The sequence below is a fragment of the Simochromis diagramma genome, unplaced genomic scaffold (genome assembly GCF_900408965.1).
Source record: "Simochromis diagramma unplaced genomic scaffold, fSimDia1.1 OVJJ01000321.1, whole genome shotgun sequence".
Taxonomy (NCBI): Eukaryota; Metazoa; Chordata; class Actinopteri; order Cichliformes; family Cichlidae; genus Simochromis; species Simochromis diagramma.
The window spans coordinates 5,922,666-5,950,519 of record NW_024386772.1 but is presented as its reverse complement, the minus strand read 5'-3'; the positions used below and the strand labels follow the sequence as shown (position 1 = coordinate 5,950,519).

Below are 27,854 nucleotides of genomic sequence, written 5' to 3'. Positions count from 1 at the left end.
TTATTTGTACCTGCACACATTTCTTGACTATAGGTGTTTACATCTTGATTCTTGGGCCACAATTTTGTTCATATTTTTGATTTTCCTTTAGAAGGGATTGGGGGGAAAAGAGGAAAAAATAGTTTTCCCATACATCTGATGACTTGATCATGATTGCATTCTGAACAAAAAAAAACCAAGATTTCAGCTGCTTTTTGGTCACATTATTGACCAAAATGATTTTAAAGGAATGCGAAGAAGTATGTTCTGGCTTTTTCCATACCAGCTCACCTGGGTTCTTCAGGTTCATGAATTTTCTTGAACCTGAAAAAAACATGGAAATATCTGTTCATGGTACATAGCAAAATTCAAAAAGAATACCTGGCCATGTGATTTTCAGCATTTTTGAGTTTCTTGTGAACATTAGCCAACATATATTGTTTATTTTTGTCTGCACCAAGGGACAACATTGATAAATTCCTGCATGTATTCAAATAGATAGATGCCACTAAGTGTTTTACAAAAATCTAAATGACCTATCTAAGAATCTTAGGTTAGAGAAAGTTAATGATATACAAATGTCTGCTGCAGGAAATTAAAAACTAGTGGATATAATTATTATTAATGAAAGCATCTTTTTTCTTCTAATATAAATGTAAATAACCTTTTACCCTCAACAAATCTCACACAATTTCGCACATTTCACATGATTAGAGAGTTTATATGCAGATTATTTACACTTAAGCAGAAGTGTTTTGGCATTTCTTATCAACTCTGTCTCTTGTCTTTTCTGTAGTTTTGTTTCCCACACAGAAATATGTGTATGTTACACATTACAGTCTGGTGTAGTTTGAAAAGTTAATAGCATACTGGGGCATAGCCTGTCAAATCACAGTCTGCCTGCTGGACAGCAGCAATGCCCTGGGCCTGGGTAAAAATTAATGGTATCAGTTGGGCTAATAATTAACCTGCCTACATTAATTAGTTAGTTTCCTATAATAGCACCAGCCAGATGTGTGAACTTTGTCTTTAGGCATGTGCTATCTTGTGGAAGACTAATCATTCACACTCGCAGAGCTGCTGTGCACTGTGGTGTGTGGTGTGTTGGTTTTGGCCACTGTTGGAGACAAACAGCCCTCACAGCATGTTTCAAACTATACCACTTCCCAAATTGTCTGTACTGAAGTTTTAATTTCTGGATATTTAGCCATAGGTAGGGAAATATTTCATTATGGTACCAGGAGACATCCTTGGGTGCACTAAATTCCTCTCATGTCTAATATGGTGATTAACAGAGGACGGAAACATGCATATCCACTTAATGTGGAACATAGATAGTAATGAAACTGTTTTTGTGTTAAAGTCATAATGAGACTGTCAATTAATCAAATGGGAAAGTAACACCAGCCAAGCCCTTGAAAATGTGTCTGCTTTAGTGTCACTTAGGAGGTGCCCAAATGGTGTTTCCAACCAATATTTCTATTGAAATCTATTGAAAGCAGTCATTTGGTTTTGTTTGGTTTACTATTGGACCATGGTGAGTGAGTAATCTGCCCTAATTATGTGCTAAATGTGAAATCAGAAGTGGTTGGCACAACAGGCCTGGGGTTGCTTTATGCTTTAAGCCGGGCACTTCTATCAGAATATTTTTAGTATGTTATAGTATGCATCTGGTCAGACTCTCAGTAAGTTTCCTCCTGATTTGTCTGCATAGACTGTGTGTTTAAAGGGTTACTGACCTTCCATACATCTACATGGGATTTTACTTGGTCCATTTGTATTTGACTCTTACTGAGAGGAAGCTGTGAGGCTGAGTGAACGTCTCGGCTCGATCGTTGGGTCCACGCTGACACAAATACATCATGCATTAACACATATAACCTACATACAGTAATACACACATCCACCGACAGGGTTAATTCTCACGCACACACAGACACAGGCGTACATACACAACTGCCCTTGAGCTGTGCTGATGCAGGGAGACGGAGCATTTTTTTTTAAATGGTGTTTTATTTCTAGGGCTCTAGTTCTGCAGTGTCCTCATTTTACAGCTGACTGCCAGATCCTGTCTTGGCACCCAAGAGCCAGGTTTTCCTGGAGCTGGACAGGGCTAACTGCAGGATGACCTCGCTAACACATGGCTGGAATGTTTCTCTCATTCACATATTTTTGTTTGTCCATTTCTTTCTGACTGCTACCTACTCATCTTTTCATAGATAGGTGATAGCAGTTTGTTGGTGGTGTTAAAGAAGGCAGGGTTGAGTTGAGGGTTCACCCATGGTGCTATGTGCATGTATGGGTTTTTGCAAAAGGGATCTTATCAGTTGCCTCCCAGTGAGTCTTTAATCCTGCTGTTCAATGCCACTACCATTACCAACACTAGTCCTTGTTCAGCAAGCGTGACATAGCAGTACCTGAAGCAGTTTTGCACCTGCTGCAGTTTCTTGTTTAGAGTAGCTCTCCAGGTCATGTAAAAAGCTGCAGTCCAGCATGGTGGAGATGGAGGTTGGTGTACTAGTGTGGAGAGCCACTGGTCACCCAGCAGATAGGGAAGGCCTTGGTTTAGCTGGTTAGGACCAGGGATGACCATGATATTTAAGTTGTAAAACATTATAATATTTTCACCTCAGTATTTATCTACTTTTTGTCTAAAATACAAATGTTCTTTTAACCAGTGTCTGGTTGGATGCACATTACCAAAAGAATACAGGAATTAAACTTAGACGCAGTGTTTTTGTGACATGATAAATACGCCATTCACAGAGAACCTACCAGGCTCTACCTTTGAATGTATGTCAGTAGTCTTTAATCCCACAAAAACAGTGTTGCACTGTATTGCCAGGGATAGATTTCTAGAAACAAAACAAATCCTGTTTTCCTTGCTTTTCTAACAATACCACTGAAACTTAGTCAGCTCAGGCATGATGTCACTTCCAATTCTGACATTTGACTTCAGAGGAAATAAAAAAACTCAACAGTAAGAGAGAACTTAATCCAGCATGAAATGTACCAGGTAACGTTATCATGCTCCAAATCTGCCTTTGGGATAGTTGGGGAACTTCGAAGTTAGATAGTTGTGGAAGAATATCAACTAGTATTTTTTTTTTTTAATGCATAAAATGCCCAGCCACAGTTGGCAGGTGACACATTTCCAAATAAAGAGGGGGTTTTCCACTAGTAAATCAATCACTCTGTTCTCTCAGATAGATGGGGAAAAAAATAACCAAACACACTTGGAGGAGTGTCATTGTAACTAGGTGAACTGCCCAAGTAAAGTCAATATATAAAGAGTGTGTTCATATATCATACCATTACTCAGAATGTTCAGATTACACTAAGATGAGTGGCTGATATTTGCATTGTATCACATATTGGTGTTGAGTGACCACAATGATGTCATCTATGGCCACTGCTACGCCTAAAGATAGGTCTGCTGTGGGCAGTAGGCTAAATGCATACTAAGCACTTAAAGTGTCATTGGTGGTCCTTTACTCTGTCCATGATGTTTAGGCTATAAATTTGAATATTTAGATCTTGCTGGAGCTGTATAATTTCCCCTCTTCAAAAGGCTTTGTTTCCTCGGTGCATTTTGGCACCTGTTTAGAGTCGTCTGCTAGTGATTAGATCAGTTGAAGAGACTGTTTGCTTTGAACTGCCTGAGTAGGGTGTCTGCCACCCGAGAGGGTCATGTTGTCCAAGCAAAGGTCTCGGTTGATGAGGGTTGCCATGGTGGAATCTGGGTTAGCAGGTTGGGCAAGACTTAGGGATAGTTTGCTAAACAGATGAGTTCAGCAAACTTGTTCTCAAGGTCAATATTTATTCTAGGAAACAACGGGAGTATCAAGGTCCATGCTCCGCTCACGTGTGTGACTCAACAGAATTTTCATTTACACTTGTCTATTTAGGCTCCACATGGATAATTTATTACTAGTTTATTATTAAAGAATTGGGGGATTTTGGAAGGGATAATAATAGAGACTAATTAATAGTGACTATGATACTGGGCTGCTGCGTTGGAAGTAGATCAACCTGCAAAGATGGCTGCCAGCACAGCTGCAGATCAGCTGAAGCTATAGGAAATGGAATCTGCTTGCAGTATGCTGCTGTTTGTGAAGGGATTTGCCATTGCAGTTCTAGACAGAAGAAGGAAGAGCAGGAAAAAGTAACATGATGTGTCCATCTGCAGTTCCCCCAGGCTTCAGCTGGGTTGTAGTGGGATAAAGAGTTTGCATTCGAAGGCTTGGCACAGTGCGTTTGGCTGTGGATCACAGCTCCGCTGAGGAGAGCCGAGGCCTGATTTCCACTGTGTGCTGCTTCTTTTGTATGCCTCAGTACAGTATTGCTTACCCCCAGCTACAAACACATTCATACACTTGCTTGTTGTCAGTACACACCTCTCTGGGTGGGCTGTTAACATCCAGACAGAACAAAAGTTGATCTCAAAATCAACCTGAAGCCATATCTTTTGATTTGATAATTTCTGAAGCCTCCATTGTGCTGCATGTTTCCACTCATAATAGTGCCAGGATTGCATTGTCGATCTACAGCGTACATATGCAATAACCCTCAACATCATAGTGATTTATTCCAAGCACCCTGTAACACATCAAATTGCACAGCACACAACAGAACCTGATGTTGTATTTCCATATGCTTCTGTGGTTTTATCCTCTGCTTTGAATCATCTTTTCCTTGTTGTTTGTTTGGAAGACTAGTGTTTAGTGTATGGGCAGTTGGTGTAGAAAGTGATAAAGAGTAGGTGAAAGAAAGAGAGGGAGGGCAAAGCGCCTCAAGGCCATGTTAATAAGGACTCACTCTTTCTCTCTCACTCTCTCTTTATGTCTCTGCACTTCTCCCTTCATTCCCTTGATGATAGCAGGAACAGCCAGATCATTGCTTCACTGTCTGGCGTTTTCTTTCTCTTGCCCACCCCTCCCAAACATGCTCCCTTCCTCTTGCTTTCTCCAGCTCCTTACTTTCATGTTTCCTCCCTCCTCTCGGTTTTCTCCAATCTTCAGTCCCTCTCTCTGAATCTTCAGGCTGCAAATCAGCCCAGTGCCAGAAGAGTGAAGAAGAGGAGGCATGAGGGCGAGTGGGTGGTAGGAAGGGAGAAAGGGTGGCTAGGGAGATGGAGGCACAACATTTTGTGACAATGGTAGGGGAGTCGAAGAGTGGCCTGCACACCAAGCAGAGTCTCTGTAGCAAGTATATCGCTGCTTTCTTTGCACTTAACCTCATAGCTTATGGTAAAGGTGTGAAAATTTGTGACCACAAGAAAATAAACACATAAACTGTACAGCTATCCTTTTTTCGCTCACACAAGAGTATCGAGACCTGCTTATAAATAGCAAATACAGTTTGGTAGCAAAGGAGAAGTTGTTTTGTTTCTGACTCTTCAGTGCCAGCTGACGCAAAACTGCATTGCTTCACTTTTTTCACACAGACCTAACAGTTGTCCTAACTCTGTCATTTCACTTCCCTCTGTTTGCTGATGTATCAGCGTCTCTTTGTATACAAGTAAAATAAATCGAACTCTCCTTGCTTAACTTATTGTGTCCTCTCTGTTTTGACAGTATTGGCATAAAGGATGCTTCAGCTGCGAGGTCTGCAAAATGACTCTAAACATGAAGAATTACAAAGGCTTCGAGAAGAGACCATACTGCAATGCGTAAGTTGTCCCTAAGTTAATCACTTTGTGTGTGTCAGTGAACATGTCTCATGTTTTGCACTCAAGCAATTCAGCTTGCATCCCTAAGACAGAGTGACAGCAGTGTTTAATTTGTCCACAGCCTGAAGTGGGACTGTGTTTGTGTGTGTGTGCTGCGACCCAACTAAGGCCCCTCTTTCCCTCCCTTGCCGGTTATCTGTAACTATTCCAGCTCCCCCTTCAGAGAAAACGCCTCGATGTGGTGTGGGAAAGTGCCTCCCTCCCTTCTCCTCGGTAGGGAAGGGGGGGGGGTATCAACAAAGGAAATTCCTGAAGTTCCTCTACAGTGACACAGGCGGACACTGAAAACTACCATGTCCGCTCACGCTTAAGCACTAAAGGCTCATCAGGAATTTGTGGAATTCCCCTCTCTCATTACTTGTAATGATTTTCTTCTCCTCTGTGTGTGTTTGTGAGAGCTTGAGTGGAAGTTCAGAGAGGGAATGAAGGCAGGAGGCGTGGCTTCATGTTCTGACAAGCTCTTTTGCTGAACTGCCATTTTATTGTTGAGGAAATGACTCAAGACAACATGCTACCATTGTCACTTTCAACTTCAGTGTGAAAATAGAAGTAGTATGCTTGTTATTGTCAGCAGTGACATGTAGGATTTAGCTTCCTTTGTGATTAAAACCTTTGTTCGTTGGGGTTTTTGGGGGTGTACATTGACATTATAATATAGCCATTCCAGAGTTAAATGCTTCAAAGTAACTGCAAGTAAGTGCCAGAGGTTTCAAGATGACTGTCAAACTAGAAGCAATTAGCAGTATCTCTCGAGCAGCTGGAGGGACACGAACATGTCGTATGTTTCATGTCATGGTGCGTATTGGTGCAGAAACAGAGTAAGAAAGGCATTTGAGAAATTCCCTGCCTTACCCCGTTTAAAAAAAGAAACTGAGATAAGAAAACCAAGTGTTGAACTGATTTGCTCATTTGATTAGAACTGCACAGTCCAAACAGACAGGAGTGTAGAGTCTAACTTGATCGACTGGTAGAAACATACAAATGCTAAGGAAAAGTCTAAATGTTATGGTTTCAGTTTTTGTTTTGAAACCACATTTTTCTTCTCAGTGTATTTGGCTGCTAAAAGTTGTTGCCTGTGCATGTTTTTTTTTAAATTTCCACATAAGCTGCTAACAACCATGTGCCCTGTCCGGTAATACAGGTGATGGCAGCTTGGTGTGGCCATTTTAAAAAAAAAAAAAAAAAAAAAAAAAAAGTTTCCTTGTCTTTCTGTTCATTGATCTGAATCTGATTCCTTTTCTTCTCTGAAGTTGGAATATGTCTAACTGCTTGGGAAGCTGCAATTTAACCTGAGAAAGCGAGTTAGAAATGATTAACTGCCAAATGTGATAAGCAAAACCTGCCTTTAAATGCAAATCATTTCTGGGTTAGACTGCTGTGTAGGTCAGCCAGTTTATACAGTAGACACGTGTATCTATCATCATATTTTGACCTTTTTTAACTGGAGAAGCAAAGGTCTTACTGCAGCAAACAATAGCTCCAAGCTATAGTGGACTTTGAAACTGAGCCAACCAAATTGAATTGAACCTCTGATGTTTAACAGTTAATACTTGAGCTTTTCCTACTGAAACATTTACATCGTCTCTGCATTTTTGTTGTCCCTGTATATAAATCAAAACTGCCATGTAAGCAGAACAATTAAAATACAATTAAAATAAAGCCATACAGGTGCTGTATACTCGTACAACTGTGCCTCCTCTGACTTTCCCTGTTGGCTTGATTTCAGCCGAGGTCTAATTATGCCACAATGAGTGTAAACACCTGTTTGTAGGCCTAATTATAAGCTTATATATGATGATAATATGTGGTAATGTTAATGACTGTTATTAGTCGTAAAACATCTGTTCGTGTTTTAGTGTGTAACTCAGACTCTTATCACTACTTTCATTCACATTTATATTTAGCTTGTTGGCCTCCTACAGCAGGTGACATCTCATCCTACTATCCCATTTGTTTACTAAAAATTAAAATGGCCTCTTCTTTTCCCAATTTCTGCTTCCGATGTTCCTTTGGTAAGGCAGGGAGGCCCTTCAGAGCCTGTTTATTATGCCTCTTTCCGTTTGTTTAAAACAGCCTTGTTTGAGTAAACATCATCAGTGGAAGAGTTTGCTGCTACTTCAAGAAAGAAATGCAGCTCGCATCCCCTGTTATTATTCTGTGGGATAACGACTTTATCATTACTCCTCTATATTTGTACTTAGTAAGTGATATAGGCGCTGTTTATTTTCTCTGTATTCCCATCTACCTCCTCCCTGAGAATCTCTGGTTAGATAGTTAGAAGTGGTGGGAGATTAGGAGGATAAGTAGAGAGGATAATTCATTATTCCCCCCAGAGACTAAAGGAGCCAAATAATAGGATACTACCTTAATGGCTGATGTGATATTCATTTGAGCATCACACAGTGTTGTTATAGCATCTCATGATTCCTTGATTTACTGTTATTTTTACAATGCAATTTCCTTACTTCCCCTGGACTTGGGCAATTTTCTCTATAGTCTAAGTATCTCGCCACCCTCATGAGATCGCTCATAACCAATAACCACCCTCCATAATATACATACTGTGTTTACATAAAATGAGCGATTTAGATTACTGTAACTCTTGACTATAAGTGGGTGTATATTAGCTCAACAACTACAACTGTAAGGCCTCCATTTGTCTGGCTCTTGTTACTTTTCCCCCCCATATTCTTTGGGCTTATATGTATCTAGTATCTGTGTCTACATTTTTATGTGCATAAAACGGCACACCCTCTTTGCTTTTCACCATGCTGTCCCCCCAAACACACACAGCCAAGCACACACTATCAGTGCATCAAAGAGTTTGACAGGAACTCTTCAAAAGGAAACGTTTAATATGCACTACAAGCTCATTCATTCCAAAGAGGGCAGAGTTGCAAACTTATGTTCTAAGTGTCAGTTAGAAATTTATTACATTAAATTTTGCATTAATGTAATAATAATAATAACAATAATAATAATGGTGATAGTGTGGAATTAATGTACAAATGTAACAACAAGTTTTTTTTAAAAATCCCCTTGATTGTCACACGGTAGCTGATTATAGTAAAAATAATAATTACTATTATTTTGGTCAGTATGACAGTCCAAATCATATTGCATTTGAAAAATGTTCTTTTTAGTTAGTTAGGTTTTGATGATTGTGTCTTTTGACTCTGGCTCACAATAGCACCTCTAGTCTTTGTTGGCTCGCCTCCACTGTTTGAATGTTTCCGGGTACAGATGGGGGTGAAGAAAGTCCTGGGCCATGGTCGAGCACCGGGTAGAAATGAGAGCTTCGTGGCTAAAATGGATGCAAACGAGTAATCCTTTTAAGCAAATTATTTTTGAGTTCATAATTGATGCGGAAAAAAATGTAATTGATATTAAAATCTGATTTATTGTCTAACTCTATTGTCCATTGTCACAAGATAACTCAAGTTGATTTATTTTTATGCTGGAAGCTGACTGACAAAGAGACTGTTATCTGCTGCACATAGTGCAACTGTGTGTGTGTTTGTGTGTGTGTGTGTGTGTATTTTTGTGAGGCTGCTGTTCAGATTTCACAGTTAGCTGCCCCTCAGTTACGCATTGAACTTGTTGAGTAGGATGCTGTGTAAATGTAGATGAAATGTTCTTGCTGAATGATTCATTACAACCTTTCCAGGTCTCACAGGGTCAAGCTGGCCACAGCATCTCCTGGTTCCACTATTCAAACAGGCCTCTCCTCCATCACAGTAGGCAGCTTGTGTGTGTGTGTGATTACACATGCGTGGCCTCCTGACTACCCCACTCCCCTCCATTTTGATCACTCCCTGTTTAGCATTTGTGCATGTGTCACCCCTTCCCGTTTGCGACTTATTACCTTGTTATACAAGCTGACAGACAGATGAGTGTTCTTTTGACTCATTCATAGCCTCAAACTTGCACAGAATCATAAGCTTGGTTATACACACCGACAGAAAGACACACACACACACACCTCTCAGATCTCACTGAGTCACTAAGCTTGTATCTGAAATTTAATGGCCCTTGAGTGCAACAGTTTACAGATACAAAGGTGACATAAACACAATTAACACAGATCAGTTGCAAACTAGACACGCCCAGCTTTAGAAACAAAAAGCACATATTAGTTTCCCAGCTTTGATAAAGGCACACATACCCGGACAAATTTAAGGGATAGATTGCTTGTAAAATGACCTGTAGGGATGCTTGATAGCAGCCAGTTTGTAAAATTTTTCTCCATAAAAATAGGCATTTGTCAGTGCAACTAGCATATTCTCAGAAAATTGCTAGTATGTACAAAGTACTGCTATTAAAAGGACAGATTCTTTAAAAATTATTTATATAGGGTCAAGGATCTGTAACGTTGTTGATGGATAAAAAAAAATTAGAGCAATAGTACCATGGCCTTTTTTCCCTTTAGACCACAAGGTTTTTTTGCTCCTTAATTTAGGATTTAATGTGGTAATTAATGTATGCACTCAGCTGTGAGTTGCTTGTGTACGATAAACAAATGATGTTAGTGCGCTTCTATAGGAAAATGCCTTTTTGCTTTTATCACTACATGTCTGAGAGCAGTGAAAGTGTACTTTAATTTGCATGGTTTGATTAGCTCACCTCGCCTTAGGTGCTAGGAACACAAACCACTACATCTAAATGTGTAGATAAATGTTGCTTCAGCAAATTGAGAGCCGTATACCTCTGTGTGTGTAGATGGACACAGAAACTCTGTTTGGGTTGAAATTCCAGTTCCAGTTTCTGCTGTTGTCCAGATCTGACTACTTTTTTTTCTACTTCCCGTTCTCCAAAATTGTCCCTTTTTAAAATTAGCTGGTGTATGCTGTAATTAGCTGTTGTCAAGGAAACCGTAAACATATTGCCTAAGTGGGTTACCCAGAGGCATGAAGACCGGTTAAAGATTTTTCGAGGTCACCCAGTGCTAAGAGGCAGGCTGGGAACTTCAGTTCATATGAGCAGTTAGATAAGCTGTTTGGGCTCTTCCGCTCCTGCTGGACTACTGCCATGTTCTTTTGCAGCCTTAAGGACCACACTGAACTGGCAGGCACAATTATTTGTGGACCTGAAGGCTACTTGTACTCAGAAGCCTCCAGTGTATAAAAACACTGAGTTATGCCACATATACACGCACATGCACACATTAACTAGTGATTGCAGTTCATGCAGTCATTATGTAAGTATGTAATGAACAGCTTTTGCTTGGTGTGCTGCATGTGAGCATGCTTATGCTGACCAAAACAGTATTTATATTTGCTGTATGTTTTTCCAAACAGAGCATTTTCTCCTAAGCAGCTGGAGTTCCGATGGTTGTTACGGATCTGAGACTGCCAAGAAGATTCCCAGAATCAGTTGAGGGGGGAAAAATGGTCCCTTTGCGGTTTGCTGAAAGGAGCTGCTTATGACATCATTCACACTCGCCCATGATCTCTTTGACTCTGTTGCTGTGTTGGGTGCATGCTGTTCCTCTAGTGTGCCTATATGTGCATATATGTGCATATATGTGTCAGGGTTTTTTTTTTTTTTTTCACACCTGCTATGGTTCGCCACAAAACATTGCAACCTTGAGCTCACACCTAGTTTCCTCTTTCTCAGAGTACCTTGGCTCTCACTGACAGAGCGTTGTGTGTTATACTGACATGCTTTTTGTATGCAGGGGCTCTTAACTCAACCTCAGGACCACCTTGAATAACAAATGACCCCAGAGTGGGGCCACAGACTGCACACTGCTTGACTTGTGCTGTTTTTCTAGGCTTGAGCGTCACAGTGAGAGTCTCAGTGGAAGCTGGCAGCTGCCTATGTGTGTCTACTATGTATTTACAATCTCTGCCGTTCTGTGTTTATTTTACAGACACTACCCCAAGTCAAGCTTCACCTGTGTGACTGACACTCCAGAGAACCTCCGCCTCAAACAGCAGAGCAAGATACAGAGCCAGGTAACCCATTGGGAATATCCATAATATTCACTGCTGAACTAAACTTCAGCTGTACAACATACAGAGTATAACACTGTGCCATGTGTTTGTGCGTAAGAGGCAGTAGAAAAGTATGCTTAATTTAAAAATTCAATGATGGTTAAACTTGGTAGTAAGTCTAACACGACCAGCTTTCAGATTACATTCTGTCTTGCTCCATTTCAGCGTCCGTCTGCATGCTCGCTGCTTTAAAACAAAGCCCTGAGAAATCAAGCATGAAATTGACACAAGTAACACATTTGAAGCTGGGAGGCCCATAGTCATGCAAACTAAAACTGAGACAAACTAGAACAGAAACAACACAGCATTTATAATCAAAAGATGTACAGACTGGAACATATGAAAAGGGGCCTTGCTTAAATGTGTTTTGCAAGAATTTTCAGTTTCCTTTTATTGAGATTTGAAAAGAAAAAGTCTTGTTAGACAAGAAGACGTTGCGACATTTATGGCTGTAATACTGAATGTAAGCTCATTTGCTCAAGAACCTCATTATACCCACCATCCAGTGCATGTCAAAAAACACTCTACAACAAAGTTCACATCAATTTGCCCACTTTTTTCTGACCGCTGTTTCTGTTGTTCCCTTACATCTTTATTTTTTATTTTTTTTGCTGTCTAGTGTATTGTCCACTTCCGCCACAGCTGGGTGGGTGCATGAGCGTATTGTGTCAGCGTTTGACATGCTCCCATGAATGTCCACTAAACAAAAGACTAACTGCTTATTTTAAATAGTTTAAATTTAGCTGATTCTTTTTTCTTTTTCTTTTTTTGTAAATTAGGCTGGAGGCTGACAGCTATAGTCAACCTCACTTTTTCTAGCAGTGATACCCACTTGGCAGTGTTTAAAGTGGGCAAGATAATTGATTCCACTACCTTTATGTTGAAGCTTTGGTTACTAGTTATTTTGCAAATTATTCATATCAAATGTAAATTACTAAAACAAATATGCTAAAATCTGCTATCTTAGCAGTATACAAAGTGAGTTGGTTCAAGAAGGGCAAACTGTTGCATTGGACGCTGTCCGTGCAGTTGTTTCCAAACATTTAGGTTAAAAGTGTTCAGTGTGTTTGTAGAAGGATGTAAACGGGGAGAAAATAAGGTGTAGTATCTAGGCCTTTTTTAATATCCTGCTTGTTTGAGGATTCCCCTTCACCAGTGTTCATGTGTTATAGCCTTTTGTTTACCATTTATGATGGTTACAAACTGGATTATATGGACTTACATTTTTGTGCTTTTATAGCGTATCATATTGATGTGGATACAATTTGCCAACATTCCTGTACTTTTAAAACCCACACCAAATTATTAATGCAGTTTGAATACTTCTTGTTGTACAGCAACACTCAGGGTTCACTGAGCTACCCAGTTTCTCTGCTCCTATTTTTCTGCAATTAGTAGCTTATCTTGGTCTAATTTGTAACCACAAAAAACACTAAGGTTGTTCTTGCAGTTGCTAAAATTACAAACACCCAAATGAATTATAATATGTTATAAAAAAAAAAAAAGAAACCCCACTGACCAAAATATCCTCCTTAACTGGGTCATTCCTTATTGCCTTAATAGAAAAGAGAAAGCCAGAATAGAGAGTCGGGGAGATTTGTGCTCGCTAAAGACGGTTTTCCTCTTGAACTGCTTGCAGTTAAATTTGGATGTCAAATCATAGATAGAGTAAGTTTAAAATATTATTATCTCTGTCCACAAACTTGTTATAGTAGGCATTCCACTGCCTTAAAATTTGTCATTTTCAGTTTCACTTCTCCAAATAATAGTAAGATGTCTGGGCTTTGTATAATAGAATTCCAGGAACTTGTCTACGTCCACTAAAGTAAGCACAGAAAAACACAAAAAACAACACACATTAACGCAGACGTACACAAAGATTAGAACAAATCTTTCAGCACAGTTTTAGTCTCTAATTAGAAAAAACTATGTGAGAGGTACAGCTGTTGAAGCCTCTTTACTTTGGAGAAAGAAAACGACACACAATCCACCAGGAAACCTGAAGGAGAAGCTTGTTTTTGCAGCTTGTTGTAGAAGAGAGAGCGCTGTACAGAGAGGCAGGCAGGGCATATCCATATCTTATCCAAAAGTCTGTGTCAAACACTAGAGATGAGTGGGGTGTGGATGTGACAGGGGGTTTTGCAGAGTATAGGGGTTTGGATAGCGGTCATATGGGGAGGGGGATGACTGAGGAATCAAGGGACAGATGGTGTTTTTCTACATGGATTGTGCATCCAAACAGCCCCCACAAAGACTCCATAATGCTGAGAGAGAGTGTTATGCTAATGGTTTACTGTATCCAATAAGATCCATATAATAAATGCTAGTGCATGGGTGAATTTTAATATTTTTATTTATTATTTTTCTATAGCATTTAACAGTTATAGCATGCTTCATGATTTGAATGAAACACAAACATCAGAAATGTGCCTTAAATGCAGAGATGCATTCAAGCATGAATTCTTATTTGTGATATAAATCGATGTTTAAAGAAAGGCTACCATATAAAACGAGTTTTCAGCAGGTGTTTCAAAATGAACCACTGAGTCAGCTGAACTGATGAATTGTAGATTTAGGTGCAACAACCTTAGAAGTGCCTCTGGATGTGAAAAATGATCAAGGAATAAGGTCTTCGTGGGTCTGCTGTATAAGGAAAAGTCTGGCCACTGAGAAGTACATGTGAAAAGTGAGCTACAAAAAACTGTATACACCCAAGTTTTTGGGTGACGGTAAAGGTTTGATTTTCTCAGTTAAAAGGAAAAGTTTTGCTGGTGATGACGGGTCAGTTTAACCACTGACCTCCACAGTGGAAGTTTCGGGGGCAGGAATTTCAAATTTATCGAGGTTGAGATGGACAAAGAGCAGTGTGGGATGTTGTGACTTTTATTTCTCTTCTCATTTGCAGTTTAATGTCACAGTGGACAGGAAAATATGATTTGTGACAGGGGGGAAAAAACACATGAGCCTTAAATTTGTCAAAAAGATTTTTTTTATTTTATTTTATTTATTTTTTTAAATCCCTTTAGCAAAGTTGTCACCTCCGTGCAGACATTTTTGTGTTTTTTAGCTGAAGGGGTTGATTGTGCTGTCAGTTCAGCAGACACCCTTAAAGAAAAAACATCCTGTTAACTGCTGAATCTTTTGAGCTAAAGTTGTGTTTTTAAGGGCGCTTTTTAGGTGTTTCTGTGTCATCAAATTAAAGTTGAGGGGAGGTTTGTTTGTGGAGATCAGTAACTGTCTAACCCCTCACCACCACCACGCTGCCGCTACTGCGTTGCTACGAAACCTTATTGCTATGGTAGCAGGGTTTGTCACACCTCATTACTAGACTTTGTGGGGGGAAGACGGAAAGAAACAAGACAGAAAAGGAGAAAAAAAAACTAGAGAGAAACGAATTGGGAAGGAGGAGAGGAAGAGCTATGAATTGCACATGAGAAGAGACGGGACGGCACCAACCAGAAAGAGGGAGGAGTGTGTGGTGAGAGAGTAAGAGATAAAAGTGAAATTCCCTTAGGAAGGAAGGCTGGTGGAATGCAAATTGAAGCAACGAGAAAGATTATAATGAGGAAAAGCTCCAGCTCTATGGGATGACTGACTGTTGCCGTTGAAGCAGTAAAATATGAATGAATGAAAAAGGAGCACAGCAAGAGCAGAGTGTGGGTGGGGAAAGAAAGCAGAGGTATGATTGGAGGAGAAGAAGCTGTTGCATAGATCCCAAAAGACAAAGGAGACAGGCTTGAGAAATTAAAAAAAACATAAGGGGGATCACATATTGAACAGAGAAGAGCAAGGAATGAGGGACAAAGATGGGTCGAGGTCACATTAATCTTCTTATCTGTGTGTGCATGCCTCAAAGCTGTATACAATTCCTCATTGAACGAGGATCAGCTATAGTTTTGCCTCATTTTCTCAGTGGACGTCACACCGAGGGTGACGGCAGATATGGACCAATTACAGCGCATCACCTACGCACTCGCGCACATTAGCTGTGAATCACAGTAACATTGTGTCATCACAAGGCTCCGGGAGATGAGAGGGAGGATTGGTCACTGTATTGAGCAGTGTCAGGCATTATGTGGATATCTGGGGGAGAGGATGCAAGGGTGAAGCTTTGTTTCCTGGTAATGGACTGTGCAAGCAGGCGCCCTCAGTCTTGGAGGAGTGCAGGAAATCAGTGCAGTCACCATGGAGGCAGGGACAGAGTTTCGGTGTGGGGGGTGGAGTCTAAAATTCTCAGAAAAGATGACAGAGAGAAGCGCTAAAATGTGTTACAGCTTTAGTTCAGAAATAAAATGTGTTTTCCTGTTTCAGGTTTGTTAAGTGGTGTATGTGGTTGTGGCTTTGAGTGATCACCCACGGTGTAGCAGTGAGGGAGAGCTTTGTAATTTCTGATTCCCATCTGACGTTACATGGGCAGGACGTTTCCTCCTCTCTGCCCCTTAGGGTCAGAATAGGGTGGGAAGGCTGGAAAATAACACACACACACTGACACTGTTTGTTGCACAGTACCTCTCATTTTAACCATATATGGTTACTACCACGTCCTGCATGTAAGGCCTTCACTCACTCAAGCAGGCAGGAAGTTAACGTCACCACAGAAGACAAAGCAATATGTGCAGGGCAAACCCTACTCAGTTTGTGCATACAACACAAACAGAGAGCCTACTTGATGCGTACAAGATTATTGAATTTGCAGAAAACGTAAAATTTCACTAGTAAAGGCCAAAAGCAACTTTGTTGTATTGTCGTCAAGCTTATGCTTTATAGTGAGAGATATAAGTAAACAAATACAATTAAATGGTCATAAAACTATAATTAGTAGTTTATGTGATTGATCCAGTTTGCGGATAATTGTGTCCTGTAATTTTTTGGGTGCTTTTCAAACTGAAAAAAGGAAAAAATGTGAAACATCTTGTCGATCTCAAGAACATATCACAAAATAATCCATATTCAGATATTCCTCTGGATGCAGGGCCCCGAATCATGTGTGGTGTGAAGGGAATTTTCAGCCTCAGAGGCGGTGTGTAGATTTGGGCTGCTGTTGTTGTAGAATCTGGTACATTTGTTTAAATTTCAGCTAGCCTTCTTATGGAAATACCCAAGGAAGAAGATGCAAAATATAAACGAATGTCAGTTTCCCAGAGACGACTTGTCAACATTATCATGTTAGTCCATCGCATGTTGTTGAGCTGTGGTTGAGCTGTGATCGAGCTGCCAATAAAAGAATTTTCTTCCTTCCTTCCAAAGAATTTTATCAACCCAAAGCTTTAGTTCAGCAAAACTCAGCACTGACATTAGCAAAACCAAGAATTTTATTTCACGATTTTTAATTTTTTGTTACTTTTTCCAATTATATATGAGTTGTAAATTAATTTCAGAGGTGCAGGAAGATACCAAGTCTCCATTATGAATCCTCAAAATGTTGAATATGATTTGTTGAAAGAATCTAGGTCACTGCATCTATAAATAACCATTTCCACTGCATTTGCTGGATTTTCCTTGTTGACTCACTAAACTGAAACTGTTGATGTCAATATATAATTCATTTTACATGTAATTTGCCTTGCGTGTTGACCTTGCCTTTATTTCTAACATGATCCTGTTTTGTTGTGCAGGTTCTTTACAGGGAGGATTTTGAGAAGAATAAAGGGAAGGGTTTCAGCGTGGTCGCAGACACACCAGAGATGCAAAGAATTAAGAAAACGCAGGACCAAATCAGCAATGTAAGCGTCACCAAAACAAGTACTCCATTCACTCCACTTGTTTGTTTATTTCTCAACATCTTAATAATAAAGCAGACTGAATATTTGGAGCTCTTTCTGCGTTTCCCCCACCCTGACAGCCTGGTATGAAGCCAGTCTGCTCTGTGTTGATTAGTTTCCCTGTGTGACTATAATCTCTTTGCCAATATTGAACTGAGGATTTCTTCTGTGGAGAATGATTGGTCTACATGAAGTACTCAGCAAACGGCTCTTCAGTTCTTTAAGATTTACTGATTTCACTGCTTTAAAGGAAAGCGGTGGCATTTTTAATCTTTTGGGTGTAAATTTTTAATTGGGACCAAAATGTTTGGAATGGGTCCAGTTATTGAGTGAGGACACTGTGAATGGCTACCACAACATAAGATTTAAGATCAGCCAATACGATTAAAAAAAAAAAAAAATCAATATTTCTGCATTACCTCGTTGTCTAAAGACTTTTTAGAATCTTGAGAATCCACCAGACTCAGTTAGTCCACTCCGAAGTTCACTTGACTTAGTCTGAATTGTTTTCCACACTCGGAGTCTACTGAGACAGCTACTGTGGTACTTAACTTGCTAGGTTCTCCATGTTGGTCAGTCATCTACTCTTACCAGTTTCAGTTACAACTCCCATAATTATTCATCTTTTCACTAAAATAAATACCACTTTATATGCATCTATCGATCTAATCTAGTCATCTATGGCAGCGGTCTCCAACCTTTTTTGCGCCACGGACCGGTTTATGCCCGACAATATTTTCACGGACCGGCCTTTAAGGTGTCGCGGATAAATACGACAAAATAAAACTAGTACCGGTACCGAAAAAAAGATTTATTCATAACACACGTGAAAAGACCCAAGAAAACAGAGTTAACGATAAAAACGATAACAAAATAACACTGAAAACCGATTAAAAACCCTGAAAACCATACATTTCACACCTGAGCCTCAACTCTCACGGACCGGTACCGGTCCGAGACCCTAGGTTTGGGGACTGCTGGTTTAAGATATGGCAGCCTGCTTATCAAAATGTCTCTTACTAATGGATAAGCATTGCTAGGCAACTGAGCATGCTATGATTGTTGAGTGCAGCATGGGAAATTAGAAAATTGTACAAGGAAAGCAAAACAAATAATTTGTTAAAAATGTAGCAATTTATATTGAGGAAGGAGCAACAGCACCAATCCTGATAGCAGGCATCTGCGAAACAACTGTAAATCCCAGGGGACAGCTGTCTGTGCCACGCCAGGCTGTAATCACAACAATACATTTTCATTTTATTAGCATTTTTATGATCTCTGTTCAGATGAGTGTTTTGATACTGTTTCAGAAATAATCTCAGCGTGTAATAACTTGCCCTTAAACACGTATTACATGACCTTTAGCGAGGGCTGGAGATGAAGCAGAGTAGAGAAAGTAAGTGGCAGAAAATGTGAAAAATTAAAGCCAGAGGTTTATTTTTTTTATTTAAAACAAAAAAAAAAACTTGATTTCCTTTAAAACTTAGTCATTATGCTTCAAATGAAAGCTTTGGAAGCCACCAGAATAACGTGGCACATTTTTGGTCATCATTTTCTGTTACATTACCTAATTGGTCTCACCTCCTCCAGCTCAAGCCTCAGAGAATTTCCCCAGATTAAGATCTCAAGTTCTACAATTTTTTTTTTGTATACTGTTGCTTTTAAAATCTTTTTGTCCTCTTACTTGCTCTTATTGCTCCTTATACATGGTAAAGGAGTTCTCTCCCATTCACTTTTCATTGGGTCCAATCGCCTTCACTTTCCTCTCCCTCTGCCCCTATTATTGATTGATTTGCCATTTCTCTGTAAATATACGACAGGAATGTAGAAATGTTTATATTGTTCACCTTGTGTCCCCCAATCTGCTTAAGTCAGCTGCAAAGACCTTCGTTTCTATGTGAAAAAAACTGACAAAACAAAGACACCTCTTCATACATACCGAGCTCTGCACTGGCCTCGCTAATGGCATAATTGGTGTGGAGGGTGATGGATAATTACAGTTTTCATGTGATGAAGATCTTGCATGTTGGAGATTAAGGAAGTCAGCAAAGCAGGAAAACAAACACATATATTATATGCGTTTATGGGCGCGCACACAAGCCACAATTTCACTGTTTAAGGATAGATTTAAGCGCATCGTGAAGTGGCTTTAGTTGAAGCTGATAAACGAGACATCTGCTTGCAATCAATTTGTCATTCACAGCCAATCATAAAGGAGCCACTGCAGATGAACATTAGTGTCTTTTATTTCTCTTCTCTGGACACTGAGAAACAAAGTGCAATAAACCCTCTTCTAGTCTCATCTCTCTGTTTTGGCCTTCTCTTTGCCACATCTCTCGGTCCATCCTTCTATATTTCCTGCCACCAGCAAAGATTGAGATGAATCAGGGGGGATGGTCGGGGGTAGTTCAGCAGCAGCTAGGGCAAGTCCTGTAAATCCACACACAAACACACCATCTGTTCAACCTGCTTCTTCAAAACAAACTAAAATAATCTCTCTCACACACTCTCACTTAGCATATTGCACTTGAGAATAGCCACTGTGTTCTCCCAGTCACTCGCTTCACTGTCCTTGCACAAACACTCCGTCGTCCCATCCAGTCGGTGAATACACTCCTCACTGACGCCAGCAGCACAGTGGGCTCTTTGAGCCGGGGCATAAGCGGGAACAGAATACAGGGTTGTAAATCTTGACCGAAGAACTGTTGAGTAAGTCTGTTATCAGTCTGGTAATAAGGAGACGGGTTATATAGAGCAGTCACTCAGTTTCTGTTTCATCAGTGCTGCCTGTTTGATTTTGAAACACTGAACACAGCCTTTGTCGCACTGGCTGGAGAAATGGTCATAAAGTCTGCCTAAACATCTAATTGTGCTGCTTTTTTGTTTTTGTTCAGTTATAACTCAGCGTATGGCTTACAGAATGAAAAAAATCTATTTTTTCTCTATTCACTTACTCTTGAGACTGTAGTACTTTAATTTAAACTTGATTCCATTTCATATGCTTAGTCATACAACCCCACCCTTCTCCTTTTCCTCTCAGTAGTTCCTTTTGAGTCTTGCTCTGTCATTCCAAGCGAGTGTGTAAGACTCGGGGATTTGAGTGACTTGTTCTCTGTACTCCTCCTCTGCTCTTTCTTTCTTTTTTTTTTTTTTTTTTTTTGTGTGTGTGTGTGTTTGTGTGTATGTTTCACCTGTCTGATGTGTCAACAAGCCGTTGCTATACACCTACGTCCTTACACTGCTTCCGGTACCTGAGATGTCATTTCCTCTCAACATCAAGCTGCTTCCCTGAGCATTTGCTGCAAATAGTGCGCCCCACCTATCTCCACAGACACTGAGAAGCTAAAGAGCAAGTGGGAGACCCCTGGTGGATAGAAAAGGAACTGTACATAGCTACAAGTCCTTTTTGAATCTAGAAAAGACTTGAAAGGATTTGAATCTCCTAAGAGAAGGTGCGTTATTCCTCATCTTCATGAATGACCTGTTTGTGTTTGTGCATCGCAGATTAAGTACCATGAGGAATTTGAGAAGAAGAAGATCGGAGGAGAGGGTCCACAACATCTGCCAAGCAACCCCAGTGCAGGTATGACCAGCAATTACTAGTAAATGTAGCAGAGAAGTAGAAGGCAGAAGTGAAGAAAGCACTGTCTGAATCCACAAAAATATTTGTGTAGCTGGAAAATGTACATGAACTAGAGAACAAAAAGCATTACATTTTTCTTTAGCCTTCTTGGCTTGTCTGCGCTTGGTTCCTCCCTCCCAGAGGCTATAGGAGCTCAAGTTCTTCACTGCACTCCTCTGCTTTTTAATCTTCTTAGCCATAAATGACTACATTACTGCAAGCATAATTCTGTTTCACAATCACAGCTGAAATCATAATTGTACATAATCTGTTTTTATTCATTACTCAAGTCAAACAATTGTTTGCTGAAGCTCAGGCACAGAAACTTTGCAGTAATAATTGCAAACAACAACAGGAGCAGTTATGTCAGAACAGTGCTTTCAGCATTAGGAAGAGGAATGACTAGTCAGCCTGCTATTTGTATTTCGTGTGCCAGTTCGACACCTTTACACAGAAGGTCATTGTTTAGAGGGTTGTGAATCAAGAGCATGCGTGCCTTGGCTTGCCATGTAGGATTTGTTTTTTTTAGCATTTACTGTAAAAGAGCTTTTGCACAAACAAACAATAAATACACAGCTTGTATGCATAGAAAATACATGGAAATGAATATCTAATTATAGACTGTACTGAGTCAATGTTTACAAACTTCTGAATTTAGCCTTTGTGGAGCTTTTTACATTTTCTCAGTGTTCAGTAGTCAGATTTTTCTCAGTGCTTTTTTTTTTTTTTTTTTTTTTTTTTAAACCTGCGTCTTAATATTCCTACACGTATTTATTAGTTATTATAGTCATTTATCTAATTATTTATGGGTCGTGTACCTGAATTGTGTAGTTGTGAACTTTATGTATGTGCAACCTACTGTGTGTAACCAAGTCAGGTCATTTCTGACCCCATTATTTTATACAGGAGAACATTTTAATAGGTATTGTGTTTATATTAAATATACTATTACCTGTTAAGCGAGATTTTTTAATTTAATTACAGTTCTGTCATTTTTATGCAAATATGGTATTGTACAAACAAAATGATCTTTATTTACACAATTTATTTATTGTCTCTCGCTTCTTAAAAGACAGTTTCTCTTCATTTTAGAACTGCTAGAGAAGAAATGCATTTTAAACGGTAACATGTGTTTGAGTGGCACCAAAACAAAGATGAGCTGGTGACTCTTTAATAACGTTAACAACAACAAATTGACTAAAGTATTAAGAGTGTTTTGTTTTTATTTTTCGCATCCTTTATTACTTTGTTTGTAGTTAAAACAAAATGTATGCAAACATCTTGAGTTTGTATAATAATTAAAATATTTTGTGTATTAAGTGATCCCACCCTCCTTAATCCTTGCCACAGCAATGGGGAAGTGCTCTTAAAACTTTGCAAGGTAGCAGAATTTGATGCTACTTTTTATGATTTAAAAAATCACAGAGCCACATACTGCCATAAATGACCTTTTGTGTAGGTTAAAGCACCAATTATAAGTAGTACTACTTATGATTCTAACTCCTTCATTATCCCTGTACTTCTTCACCAGGTGGTTACCAGCAGCCTGCAGCCACTCAGAACTACCACTATGATCCTGCTCCTGAACCAGTGCGCCAGGCAGCCGCTGCCCCGCCTCCCAGTGCTGGGGTACGTCCTTCACTCTTCTAATTAAATTCACCGATTCCAAAACCTAACAAGAATCAGAAGATTTGGTGTAATTTAATAACACAAAAAGCAAAACACATTCTTTCCAAGATGATTAAGCTCATTGTCAGCAGACTGTAACCGTTTATAAACTAACCAAGCTCATTCTTTTTTGCTGACAGAAGCGATACAGGGCAGTATATGACTACTCTGCCGCCGATGAGGATGAAGTTTCCTTTATGGACGGAGATGTGATCGTAGACGTGCAGCAGATTGATGAAGGCTGGATGTATGGCCGCGTGGAGCGTACCGGCCAGCAGGGCATGCTGCCTGCCAACTACGTGGAGGCCATCTGAGCTAGAGGAGAAGAAAAAGAGGGAGAGAAAAAGGAGGAGATAGAGAAAGGGAGGGAAAGTAGGAAAGGAAAAGCCCAGTGCCATCTCATCTTAGCGCCGCTTTCTCTTATTTTTACTCTTGTTCCCTAACCTGCCCTGAGAGACCCTGAACCCCTTCCCCCTCTACATCCCTGCTCTGCTCTCACTGTTCGCCAGCCACAGACACACACCCTCTATCTAGCTGTCTGTCCTTCTGTCTGTCTATCTGCCTGCCTGCTTCTCTATTCGTCCGTCTGTGCTAATGTCTCTCTATTTGGATGTTCGTCATCCTCTTTGTCTTTGTCCCCATCCTGACTCCACTCTCATGCAGCTGCAAGTGGGAATGGAAAGTCCTCAAAGATGAATTCACAGTTCATTGCAGTATGTCAGGGGTCCGTGCCGTGTCACACAGCTCCATCCTAGCTACGCCACTTAGCAATCCTACCACTAAAACATGCAAAAATAATGAAGAAAATGTTTGTTTGTTTTTTGAAAAAAAGATATCCCTGAAGTGAGTAAACCTGCAGACACAATTCAGTGAAGAAACTAGCTCAAAGTGTGTTTGAATGGCGTTTTAATGGGTCCATTTACTTGTCTTTTTCTTTCTTTAATTTTGCAGCGTGATCTTGGCCAGACTGGAAAAACAGTGTATAGAATCTCAGTCTGTCTTAGCGTGATTTTTTTTTTTTTTCACTTGAGTACATTCCTTTAACCTCCAACGCTGTTGCTGTTGCATCAGTCAGCCAGTTTTCAGTCTTAACAGAGAGGTTTTTTAAATATATTTATAGATGGACACACATCTCGCCAGTCTGCTCAAGTAGGCACCCTCATGTTCAGCACTGTGCTGTTGTCAAACTGGAATAATGACCTAACTGTAGAGCACCTCCTGTTGAGCCTTACACAGGCTTCCTGGATACAGGAGGGATCAGGGACACGTTAGGGGACTTCATCAGTCTTTCTCTTGCAGTTACACTGAACACACGTCTGCATGTACAGTATACACGTTTATTCCTGATTTTGCAGCCTAAATGCCTTCAGTCCTGTGAGAATCACAAAGATATGGTGATCAAGATTAAGCTGTTTTGGGGGGGAAATGGCTCTTCCCCTTTGCTAAGAAAAAAAAAATATCACCATCACGGAAATCCTTTATAAAAGACGAGGCCAAGCACAACTCGATATTGTGAATCGTTTATTTGAAATTCATTCCACCGTTTTTGAAAGAGTACATTCCAGTCTTTTTTTTTTTTTTTTTTTTTTTCCCCTCATTTAATGTGAGATTTTTTTTTTTTTATGGCTGTGGTAGATGTTGTCATTTTTCTCGCTCTTTTCTTCCTGAACTGTCCTTGTTGTTATTAGATGTTTGTTTTGAGAAAAAAAAACAGATCTGTGTATTTAATAAATAAACCAGCAACTCGGTTTGCAAGACAGAAAAGGAGTATTTATGGAGACTCTTGTAGTCACTGTATTAGATCAGTCATGGGATAATTACTTGGAGTTTCAGGACAGCGCTAACTGCTTGTTGTTAAAGACAGTTTCATTGTTCTGCAGCTTCAAAGAAGGGAGAATTTAGAAAAAAAATCATTTAAAATACACCTGAAAGTTGATTTTTATCGTATGCTCTGTTCATTTTAAAGGCAGGTGCCACCTGAGCCAGGGCGGCACATGTGGCAGGCCAATCCCGACAACAAGCCAGCCACCGCTCGCTGGCAGCTAAATGTTGAAACTGGTTCTTGAGCGTAAAATGAAGCGTTTGCGTTGCTGGCTCTTCCACAGAAAGGCTGCGACACAGTATTTCTGTTAAAACCATAACACGTGTAATTGTCATTATTGTTGCCATTCCTCTGTGGTGTAAATAATGTCACAGGCCCCTGACCTTATGCACCTTTCCCCTTTTCTTGCAGTTTCATTCTCCTGTGATGCACTGTGACTGTCACAGACATGAGCGATCAGGGTGGGGCCATCCTTACAGTGGAGCTGGGGAGCGGGGAGGGAGGGGATTTCGGCTTCATTAAGTGAAACAAGGCTCTCACTATGTAGCTAGATGACATTGTACAATTGTATATGTATCATAAATGTAAGTTAGGGGGAATTGTTTTTACAGGTCACGGTGCTCTGGGAAGTGGCTTGCCTGCAGATAAAAGCGTTTCAATATTTTTGTGAATGTGGAGAAGTTCTGTGATTTTTAAAAGCTGACTCACGGTTGATGCACGTTGTCAGTTGGTGTTGAACAATCAAACTCTCTAATGTCATGAATTGTGACAGTGCTGATGAAAAAAAAAGTCACTGAATTAGAAAAAAGACTCTTCTAATCTTCTAATAAATGAGAACGAATGAACACTGTACAGCATCTTTCCTGCATTTTGCATTAATCTCTATTCGACAACAGGATATTTGCAAAACAGACGCTAGATCGGAAAGCTGGTTTAGAGCTCACGGTTGTGTGTATCTCTGGGGTAAATTGAGGAATTTTGTGGTTTGGCTTTGAGTGAAATGATTGTTGTTCCTGGCTGATGGTGCATTTGCTCAAATTTAATTATCAACGAAACTACTCACACTGGTAAATTCCGGATTGCATCCAGTCCAAACTTATCTCAAGTGTGTTGATTGTTGTTAGGTGGTGGTGTGGATGAAATGAGGGAGGGAGGAGGGGAATGGCCAAAGACAGCCAGTATTGTTTAAGTGTGGCTCAGGATGGATTTGTTAAGGCACTGTGTGTGCGAAGATGTAAGCGTGCGAGGCTGGGGGGAGAGGGGGCGACTGAGGGTGGCGATCCTCTCGATTTCCCAGTCTGTGAGAGGCGGCAAGTTGTTTGTCTGACCTGGATTTTAGTCAGGAGTTAACCTCTTCGCGCCAAATACCGCTCCTCTGCTCTGGCATCACTACTGAACCCTAACTTCATATCATAACCCTGCTTCCATTCAGTTTCTGTCTTCTTATGCTGTCCAACCTCCTGCTGCAGTCCCTCTTTCCTCCAGCCTTCATCGTAGGCTCCCGCTCTTCTGATGAATCATTCCCTGCTTCTATGATACTGGTTATATACTGTAGACTTTGCAGAGTGAAATCATATAATCCACAATTGCAGGTTTAGCATTCAGACCAGTTTTTGTGCATTCCATCTTAAATTGTTTTTGATATAATTTTGTTATTTTTTTAAAGAAAAAAAAAATATACCATATGCATATTGACATACACATGTATTCAACACTCTGAATACATCCTCAGATTAAGGACCTGATATCATCTCCTGTTGCCCTGATACAGCACTTCAAATTGTACTTATGATTCTGCAGATTCAATAAAATGTCATTTTTTTTCTCAAGACTGCTCTGTCTGTACAGTCTCTTCACTTGGACACATGAATAGCAACGCAAACGTAAAAATCTACATAGGTGTGCAAGGCCCTTTTTCAGCAAATGTCACATTATGTCGCTTCTACGAATTTATGATGCAAAAAAGGACAATTGCTAAATAGGAAAACTTTTTCATGTTATGTTGTCATACCTAAAAACCATTGTGCTGATTAATGAAGTAATATGTTTAGCTGAGTCTTTTGGGGGTTTGGTTCTAAGTCTCAAAATGGTTCATTAAAGGACCTTCATTAGCGTGCTTGTGCTAATAAATTCAAGCTATTCCACGTGGGACAAGAAGAAACAGTATTTCATACAACAATTTTCACCACTCACCTTGCAGAAGAGGGAAAACCGGCTCCAGCCAGAATTCAAAAGAAGTGGGAAACACTGGTGCATAACTGATAACACAGGCTCCTCAGAGTCTCTAATTTAAGACTTTGAGAATCTGGCAGGTCCTGAACTGCTAGCTTTATTAAATATGAACTGCAAAGCACCCTTCTCACCATTCAAGAAGTGAATCAGGAATGTTTCCATATCTAAAACCATACTGGGTTTGCACTAAATCAGTGGAGATGCCCTAACCAGGGAGAAATGGATTAATATTGTCCCTCATTTGGCAGGTCTGTCAGAGAAACTCAGAACCGTAACAGCCCAGTGTGCTTCAGACCTAACAACACAAGACGAGACAAAACAACACAAGTGTACATTGTGCAACATGTTGAGGAGCGTTTGGACTTTTACACGGGCGAGACCAAAGAACCACTCGTGACACGTCACACAACGCAGTTATACATCTTCAGCTAAAGCAGAGAGGACACGGGAATAAAGGAGGCTATTTATGTCCACACTGAATGACTGCTGTTAGACTGCTGGTGTCCTAGAGCACCAGTCATCAGTCACCTATAACACAGTCTGGAGATCCCTTTCCAGGTGATTCAATCCCCACTCACACCATAACCCATGTGACCTTAATTATTTCCAACATGACATGGTAGGACAGTGTCTCCAAAGGATTCACACCTTGGCCTCTGTGACAGTAATGACCTACCTTGATTCACACCTGGGCTCATGTAACTCACAATGACAAAGATGGTGACTCTCAGGATCTCTTCAATGGAGACAATCCCACAAGGGGTAAAATACCCAAGACTCTCCATTAGTTTCTAGAACTAAAGAAGCCACTTGGATGGGAAGTAAAATGTCTTCACAAGCAGAAAGAAGTCCATTTGCCTTCATTTCAAGTGCTTAAAAAAACAAAAGACCTCAAAAAGGAAAATTCTGAACCTATTTGTGAGAGGTGAGACAACTGAAAAGATGCTGGGGGGAGTTTGATGACCTCTTTCAAGCATAATGGGGGGGAGATGTGGTGGTAAATGGGAGATTTGTGCAGATTAAAAAGGATCTTCAACGAGGA

At 40.1% G+C, this 27,854-nt stretch overlaps 1 protein-coding gene across 1 annotated transcript in view; it reads left to right on the top strand.

Annotated features, from left to right (window-relative positions):
• Positions 1-26,411, top strand: part of lasp1 (LIM and SH3 protein 1) — a 30,905-nt gene extending 4,494 nt beyond the window's left edge. The window contains exons 2-7 of the mRNA XM_040045077.1: positions 5,556-5,650; positions 11,583-11,667; positions 17,322-17,429; positions 20,973-21,051; positions 22,622-22,719; positions 22,899-26,411. Coding sequence (XP_039901011.1) covers positions 5,556-5,650; positions 11,583-11,667; positions 17,322-17,429; positions 20,973-21,051; positions 22,622-22,719; positions 22,899-23,072 — 639 coding nt within the window. The 3' untranslated portion in view covers positions 23,073-26,411. The remainder of the gene's footprint in view (positions 1-5,555; positions 5,651-11,582; positions 11,668-17,321; positions 17,430-20,972; positions 21,052-22,621; positions 22,720-22,898) is intronic.
• The last annotated feature ends 1,443 nt before the right edge of the window (positions 26,412-27,854 follow it).